Here is a 7,566-nt window from a genome sequence, read left to right as displayed (position 1 = left end):
GGCTTCTGAATCCATCCAGCCATCAGTGATTTGTCTGGATCTGCTGCCAAGTCTGGCTGTGCCCTGACAGCCTGCATCTTCCAGAGTGCCCTCCCTCCCTTCCAGCTCAGGACGCACAGACTCACTGGAGCTGCCCGAGTGGAGCCCTTGGCAAAGCTGACATGACACACACATGTATGGGAGCACGGAGATGATTTTCACAAAGTCAAAAATTGGCCCTGCCCTCGGAGGGCTCACAGGCTGGTGAGGAGAAAAGGGATGTTCGGATGTGGAAGGGGTGGTTGTCCGATGGGAGCAAAGAGGAGGAAGGCCCTGTCCCCTTCAGCAAGAGAATAGGGGTGGAGACCTGGAAGGGCCTGTGGCCCAAGGAGCAGGTAGAAGTTCGATAACCATTTAGTGCAGAGGTGGGGAACCTTTTTTTGCTAAGGGTCATTTGCATATTTATAACATTTGCTTAATATAATTCACTTAATATACATTTGTGTTGCTATGAAAAAAGCTCTTAGATTTATTGAATTTTGAGTCCTGCCTATGATTGCCTTGGCAGGGCCATGCCAACTTATTTCATGGGCCTTATACAGTCTGCAGGCTGGACGTTCCCCACCCCTTGTTTAGTAACAGTGGTTCAATGCAGGTGCCCTGGAGGGGGTGGAAGAGATGATGCAGGGGCCAAATAAGTCACCAAGAGCCTGTGTGCCAGATTTGGGCTATATCCAGGGAGACCCACTGAAGGTCTTTAGGTAGGAGATAGGGTCCATGAGGAATGCAGAATCAAGGGCAACAGAAAGCTAGGCACATGGTGAGGTCCAAATTAGACAAGTGGCATCACTACTATCTGGGCTGTCTGCCATGGGCAACATCTCTTGGCACCAGCCCACCAGGGACCTCCAGGTCCCTTTCCTTTGATTTTGTGTGTTCTTTGACCACAGTCTGCATATAGTTCTTAAGAATGAATGAACTGGTTAAAAAAAAAAAAGAATGAACTGGTTTCACCCTGACTGGGTGGCTCCATTGGTTGCAGCATCATCCCCCTGCACCAAAGATTGCGGGTTCAGTCCCTGGTCGGGGTCAGGGTGCATACAGGAGGCAACTGATTAATGTTTCCCTTTTTTCTCTCAGTAAAAATCCTCCGGTGAGATTAAAAAAAAAAAAAAAAGAATGAACTGGTTTCTTATACACTCCTGCTCACCCACCCCAAGCTCCTATATGGGACACATCCTGGATGTCTCACCCAGCACCCTGTTCTCTCTGGGGCCTGGGCTGTTCATCACAAAGGACCATATATGAATGGCCAACCAATGACAAACCAAGTGCCCTTCCCTCCACGTCTCCACAAGTAGATGTGTCCACGCTGGCTGTAACAGTCCCCACAGAGCCTCTGCCCCTTCCAGTCAGGGTTCTAATGGGTTGATATTTTTCTGTGCTGGCCACGTTGGTTCCAAAGATCCTTTGGAGGGGGTCAGGGGAGACCGCCTCAACTGGGAGCTCTGAGCAAAGCAGCTCTAAGAATAACCACCCTAGAGGTGCTCCCGGGCCCTCTGCCACTTTCCACAGGAGCCCTGGTGCCACTCCTGCAGTTCTGTAAGGGAGGAGAGGGCCTTCCAGCTGTCCTGTCTGCCTATGCAGGCCCCTGTCTCAGATCCCTGCTTATTGAACAAGTCCTGACTCACTAATGTCCCCCCTTCAGGAGCAGTCTGGGCATTGAAAGCACCTGGGAAAGAGCCTTGCTGGGGAGCCTGCTGAAACAGCGCCTCATCCCTCCCTAACTCAGCCGGAGGCCAGGCCCAGGGACGCTGCCCCTGCCCCTGCCCCTCGGGAGAGGACGGTGGGTGGGAGCAGCTGTGTGCACTGCCCAGGGCAGTTATTTGAGCCTGTAGGGCAGCCTGTCTCCTGTTGCATCAGATGCTTCCCTGAGGACCTGAGCTGGGAGCCTCTGCCAGGTCTTTAAATAGCTGCCCCATTGATCTCCTGGGGCAGCAGGGGGTGGGGAAGTGTGTCAGCCTCCAGGCCTGCAAACGCGCAGGTTTCCGTTCACCTGATGTCCCCTCCCAGGTCTCCTGGGCCTGGGGGTGGGCTTGTCCTGTCACTTCATCGGTGACTGAGTACAGCCCCCAGCGCTTTACCAGCGAGCAGTGTCTGGTGTTGTGGGAGGAGTGCCACTGCCCTCAAAAGACTATTGTTGACTGTTAGTAAAAGGAGACGATGACGGGATCTTCCGCCAGGGCTGTTAAGAGGATTAAATGACCATAAAGTGCTTAAAGGGGTCCTGGACTCACTTGATGGATCATTGTCTTCTCCCAGTTTCTTCTGTTGCTGCTGCCCTGGTGCTTCGTCCATGCTTTTATATATGTCCGTTCACATTCCCTCTCTTCCCTCTCTGCATTCTTCTTTCTGACAAAGCCACCACCATTTTGTGAGCCTATAGTTTCTCTCCAAAACAGACGGGAAAGTGAAAGGATTTTTAGATTGCCATCACACAGCATCGTAGTCACCTTGTTCAGGTGAGGAGGTAAAGTCTTGAGAGGAACAGCATAATAAATGTGGAGACGCTCTCCCATCCTACCCCACCACCAGCGATAAAGGTCACTTTCTCTTTAAATGCAAATTACCTCCTGCCAGCTCAGCTTCCACCCCTCCAGTTCCCTGTTCCCGGTAGGAGAGTGCCAAGGGCGGAGGAACACACACGGAAGCATCACTCCAGACCCCAAACCTCCAGGTCTGTTGCCCCGGGGAGTGGGGTGGGGCAGAATGACACTCCCTTTGAGATCCTGGCTCCTGAGCTGAGCGATCCACTCGGCACAGGTTTTGGGGGTTGAGTGGGAAATAGATCCCAGGCTGTCCCCAGCGGTTCCTGGGGAGCAGAGGCTCCCACTCCAATTCTTCTATCAAGTCCCTAATTGGGTCAAGCTGCCGCAGGTCTCCCCTCTGCCACACCCCCTAATGCCAACCAGCCATGTGCCGATTTAAATGCCCCCAGCACCACCACCATCCGAGAGTGCAGATCAGGCTTGGTGGTGGCAGCCTGGAAGGAGCAACTCGGGGAAAACCCCCAGAAAGGGCCCCCAGACCTCCCTGGGGAGGACCTCAACAGACCTGGGCTTGCGGGCGGAGCTAGACTGAAGGCCCAGCAGCCAGCCACAGGCCAGCCATTGTTGGGGCCAAGGCAGCCAGCTGCTGCCCACCACCCACCCCAGCTGAAGCCAAGCAGGGACTTTCTGAGTGGGGAGGGTGAAGCTGCTGGAAGCATGTCCCAGGGAACTTCTGAGAGTTGCCTGGTGTTTGAGTTTGGGAGTAGATGGAGGAAGGGGTGCAAGCATCTAAATGGGGGAGAACCCCACACTGAGCCCTGCCCTGCACGCCACCGTTTCTCCTGCTGTCATCCATCCTCTGGTGGTTAGTGTGTGGCACACCCACACCTGGGCCACCTCCCATGCAGATGCTCCCAGCCTCTGCCTAAGCAGTTGACATACAGAACGTGGCCTGGCTAAGACACCCTAATCCTTTGGAGCTCCTGCCAGCTCACCTCCACTGCCTCTCCCTCCTCCACATTTCCTCTGCCAGCTCCGCGCCCCCAGCTACGGGGCAGGGAACTCCAGCAGCCTCTGGAGAATCCTACCTGATGCAGCCCTTTCAGGCAGGGCTGGAGGACAGGTGGGGACCTGAGTGGGCTCAAAAGGTCCTTCAAATACAGACCCATGACCCCAACAGTAGGTGCTGGCATTGGGTCCTGCCCATACTGGACAGATGAGGGGACAGAGGCCCTGGCGGATGTGAAGGGATAGTTGGAAAGTCCCAGGGCCTTCCTTTGCAGCTCTCGGGGCTTGGCAGGTGAAGGGATGACTTTGCTTCTCAGATCTCAGTGGGGCTGCCTCCCACCCAGGGCCTGAGGCCCAGCCAGCATCAATGGAGGACAAGAAGAAGAAAAGGAGTCCCAAACCCTGCCTGACCCAGCCGACTGCAGCCCCAGGAACACTCCGCAGGGTCCCTGTGCCCACCAGCCACAGTGGCTCCTTGGCCCTGGGCCTCCCTCATCTGCCGTCCCCCAAACAGAGGGCCAAGTTCAAGAGGTGGGTACAGAAGGAAAGGGCAAGAAGGGAGAGACCCTAACTCTAAGCTGAGCACTGTGGTCAGGAAGGTAAAGGGGCCTTAGCCTTTAGGTACTGAGTAATAATTGATGCTTTCCCTGGGGTTGCCCCTGAGAACCCAATGCTCAGGCCCAGCGTCTATCCTCAAGTGTGTGGGGAAAAGGCTGGGTGGGTCACACAGTGTGATGACTGAACCACCTCAGAGCAGGGAGTGAGCAGCACTGCCTGCCAGGAAGTGAGAGTCAAGGCTGGGTGGTACACTGGACAGGGAGAATGTTCTAAGGGGCTTGCTTGGCATAAGAAAGAAGAAAAATACTGCCTGGAAAGTTCCAGGAACCACAGGTGGTTTGGTGGCCCTGGAGTGTCATAGGTAGGAAATGGTGAGGAGCTACTCAGGTATACAATTAGAATTATTTGCCTAATTTTTAAATTTATTGGGGTGGCATTGTTTAATAAGATCATATAGGTTTCAAGTGTACATTTCTCTGATACATGATCTGTATATTGCATTGTGTGCCCACCACCCAAAGTCATATCACCTTCCGACACCATATATTTGGCTCCTTTCCCCTTTACTAACCCATCCTTCTCTCTGTAACCACCATACTGTTGTCTGTGTCTGTGAGTTTCAGTCTTATATCCCACATATGAGTGAAATCATCTGATTCTTAGCTTTCTCTGATTGACTTATTTCACATAGCATAACATTCTCAAGGTCCATCCAGGGCTTAATATTTTTTAATGATTGGGAATCTGCATCCTACCCTATAATGTGTCCCTGTGTGTTCTTTCTCCAACTGCTATGTTCCCCTGTGGCTTTGACATCCCCTGCCTTAGGGGCATGTTTAGGGACAGCCACAGTGGGTATAGCTGAAGCTCTGGACTGGGGAAGGAATAAGAAGAAATGCAATTGGAGAATGGGATTGCAGATGGGGACCAGGCTGAGAAGGTCGTTAGGTGTCATTCTAAGGGCAATGGAAAATTCAAAACAGTTTTTAAAGGCCCTGGCCGGGTAGCTCAGTTGGTTAGAGCATCTTCCTGATACACCAAGGTTGCAGTTCGATCCTGGTCAGGGGACATACAAGAATCAACCAATGAATGCATAAATAAGTAGAACAACAGAATCAATGTGTTTTTGTTTCTCTCTCTCTCTCAAAATCAATCAATAAATAAAAAAATTTATAGTTTTTAAATAGAAGAGTGTCAGAAAGATATTATGGGGAGAGGTAAGATAGCTCTCATGGCAATAAGGGAGTAACTGTCTCCAAATTCACCGAGAACCAGTGAGGACAAGTGATTCACTCAGGGTCACAGGCAGGAACCCAGGAGCCTCCTTCCAGGCATGGCTCTGACTTTATCATTGTTAGAAAAAAAACCACAAAACTTATTTTGACTTCTTACCCTCATCCCTCCTCACCCTCCCTTCCTATTATCAGTCCTGGTACCCAGTGCAGGGCCAGAAGAACAAACATCCATTTATGTTGATGAGTGGATAGGAAGATGAATTAGTGTACAGACAGATGGCACAAAAGACCTGGGGGTGCCTGGCTGCCTCTGCCCTGTGACCTTGGTCATGTCCACTCCACCCAGGGTAGGCAAGGAGAAATGCCGCCCGGTGCTGGCCGGAGGTGGGGGTGGCTCTGCAGGCACCCCCCTGCAGCACTCGTTCCTGACCGAGGTGACCGATGTTTATGAGATGGAGGGAGGACTGTTGAACCTGCTCAATGATTTCCACTCAGGCCGGCTACAGGCCTTCGGTGAGTCCTGGGAGTTGGGTTTAGAGGATATCTGTGTGTGTTGGGGGGGGGGGGGGGGGGGCGGGGCGCGGCTAGAGGTCCTGGTCTCTGGTGAGTGGCTGGGGCCAAGGTCCCAAAGTTGCTCCCAGGGCTCAGACAGGTGCTGTCCAGGGAAGGAATGCTCCTTCGAGCAGTTGGAGCACGTGCGGGAGATGCAGGAGAAGCTGGCCCGGCTGCACTTCAGCCTGGACGTGTGTGGGGAGGAGGAGGAAGAGGAGGAAGAAGAGGACGGGGTCACTGAGGGGCTGCCTGAAGAGCAGAAGAAGACCACGGCTGACCGCAACCTGGACCAGCTGCTTAGCAATGTGGGTCAGGGCTGGGTGCTTTGATTCCTGGGGGCATAAGGGAGTGGGGGAGGTACTGCTCTTAAGGCCATTATTGACCCTTGGGTGAAAAGCTGGGGGTGCATAAAGCTAAGAGCTCTGAGTCTCTCAAGCCCACGAGAAAGTGGCACTCAGAACATCTGGGGGTTGGCCTGGTGCCTCTTCTGACAGGAATCTCTCTTTCTCTCCACAGCTGGAAGATCTTAGTAATTCCATGTATCCTTTCCCGGACCTGTGTGTGTATGGGCCTCCCAGAGATGATATCACTTCCTCTTCCCTCCCCCACTCCAGGAGTGTTTACTATAACACCATCTCCACACTCTGATGTCCTAGGAAGTCAGAGTTAGCCACAGACTGCCCCCACCCAGGAAAAGGAGTGCAGGAAGAATTTCCCAAATTTTAGGAAAAAGGTGGTTGCAGGGAGTATGTTTTACCTACTTATCCAAAATCTTTGCAAGCACTTTAGCTGACACCAATCCATGGCAAGGCTTGTCTAATGTCTTCCTAATCTTTCAGCACTCAATTATTTTCAGTGATTTAGATGATCTCCCTACCTAGTCCTGGTCAGAAATAGTGCGGGTGCAGACACCTGTAGGATCTACTAGATCAAAAGAGAATGGGATAAGCCACCTAGCAAGAAGGGCCGATGAAGACTGCAACCTCAGCCCTGGCTGGTCTGGCTCAGTGGGTAAAGCTAAGGCCTGTGGACTGAAGGGTCCCAGGTTTGATTCTGGTCAGGGGCACATGCCCAGGTTGCAGGCTCTATCCCCAATGGGGGGCCGTACAGGAGGGATGGATCAATGATTCTCATCATTGATGTTTCTATCTCTCTCTCCCTCTCCTTTCCTCTCTGAAATCAATAAAAGTATATTTTAAAAAAAGGACTGCAACCTCAGACCACCCCAGAGTCCCTTGCACAGCCCCTTTCCTAGTTGGAGAGCCAGCCTGTGCAGGATGGAAGATGGGGCTGGAAAGACCGGGTCTGCAGTATGCAATCCTTGACTGACACAGACAGAAGCTGCACCTGGCCGAGAATGCGGAGCCTGAGGAGCAGGCAGCGGTGTAGGTGTCGGACCTACGCCCGGACTGCCCCCTCTCATCCCTTCAAACTGTGACTTTTTACAGACTCGACTGCGTGTTCTGTGGCCCCCCAGGTGCTATGGGGAGGGGGGCATGACATGGAATTAAACCGGAATGAAAGAAAGCGGCTCCGTGTCCTCCCTCCCGCATCGCGTCTTTCTCGGGTGGAGGCCCCGGCGCGGGCAGATACACCCCCGCGCAACCCACTTCCGGTTCGGGAGGTCCGGCTCCTGGAGGCCGGAATCCCAGTGCGGCCCCGGAGGGCGCGGAGCTCGGACTCGT

At 53.1% G+C, this 7,566-nt stretch overlaps 1 protein-coding gene across 4 annotated transcripts; it reads left to right on the top strand.

The window, feature by feature from the left end:
- Window positions 1–2,589: 2,589 nt before the first annotated feature.
- On the top strand, window positions 2,590–7,408 carry CCDC28B (coiled-coil domain containing 28B). 4 transcript variants are annotated; one of them, XM_014460504.2, is made up of 6 exons: window positions 2,590–2,716; window positions 3,854–4,067; window positions 5,676–5,842; window positions 5,993–6,186; window positions 6,398–6,420; window positions 7,216–7,408. In XM_014460504.2, exons 1-6 carry the CDS (start codon window positions 2,599–2,601, stop codon window positions 7,268–7,270), a joined length of 771 nt encoding a protein of 256 aa, XP_014315990.1. In that variant the 5' UTR covers window positions 2,590–2,598; the 3' UTR covers window positions 7,271–7,408. The 4 variants fall into 4 exon arrangements, with proteins under 4 accessions (XP_014315990.1, XP_014315989.1, XP_006094303.2 ...); XM_014460503.2 differs by lacking the exon at window positions 7,216–7,408 and having other exon boundaries at window positions 6,398–7,064; XM_006094241.3 differs by lacking the exon at window positions 7,216–7,408 and having other exon boundaries at window positions 2,614–2,716; window positions 3,881–4,067; window positions 6,398–7,064.
- Window positions 7,409–7,566: the final 158 nt, after the last annotated feature.

Source organism: Myotis lucifugus, unplaced genomic scaffold (genome assembly GCF_000147115.1).
Source record: "Myotis lucifugus unplaced genomic scaffold, Myoluc2.0 scaffold_131, whole genome shotgun sequence".
In the NCBI taxonomy this organism is placed as follows: domain Eukaryota; kingdom Metazoa; phylum Chordata; class Mammalia; order Chiroptera; family Vespertilionidae; genus Myotis; species Myotis lucifugus.
This window is presented reverse-complemented; position numbering and strand designations above follow the sequence as displayed.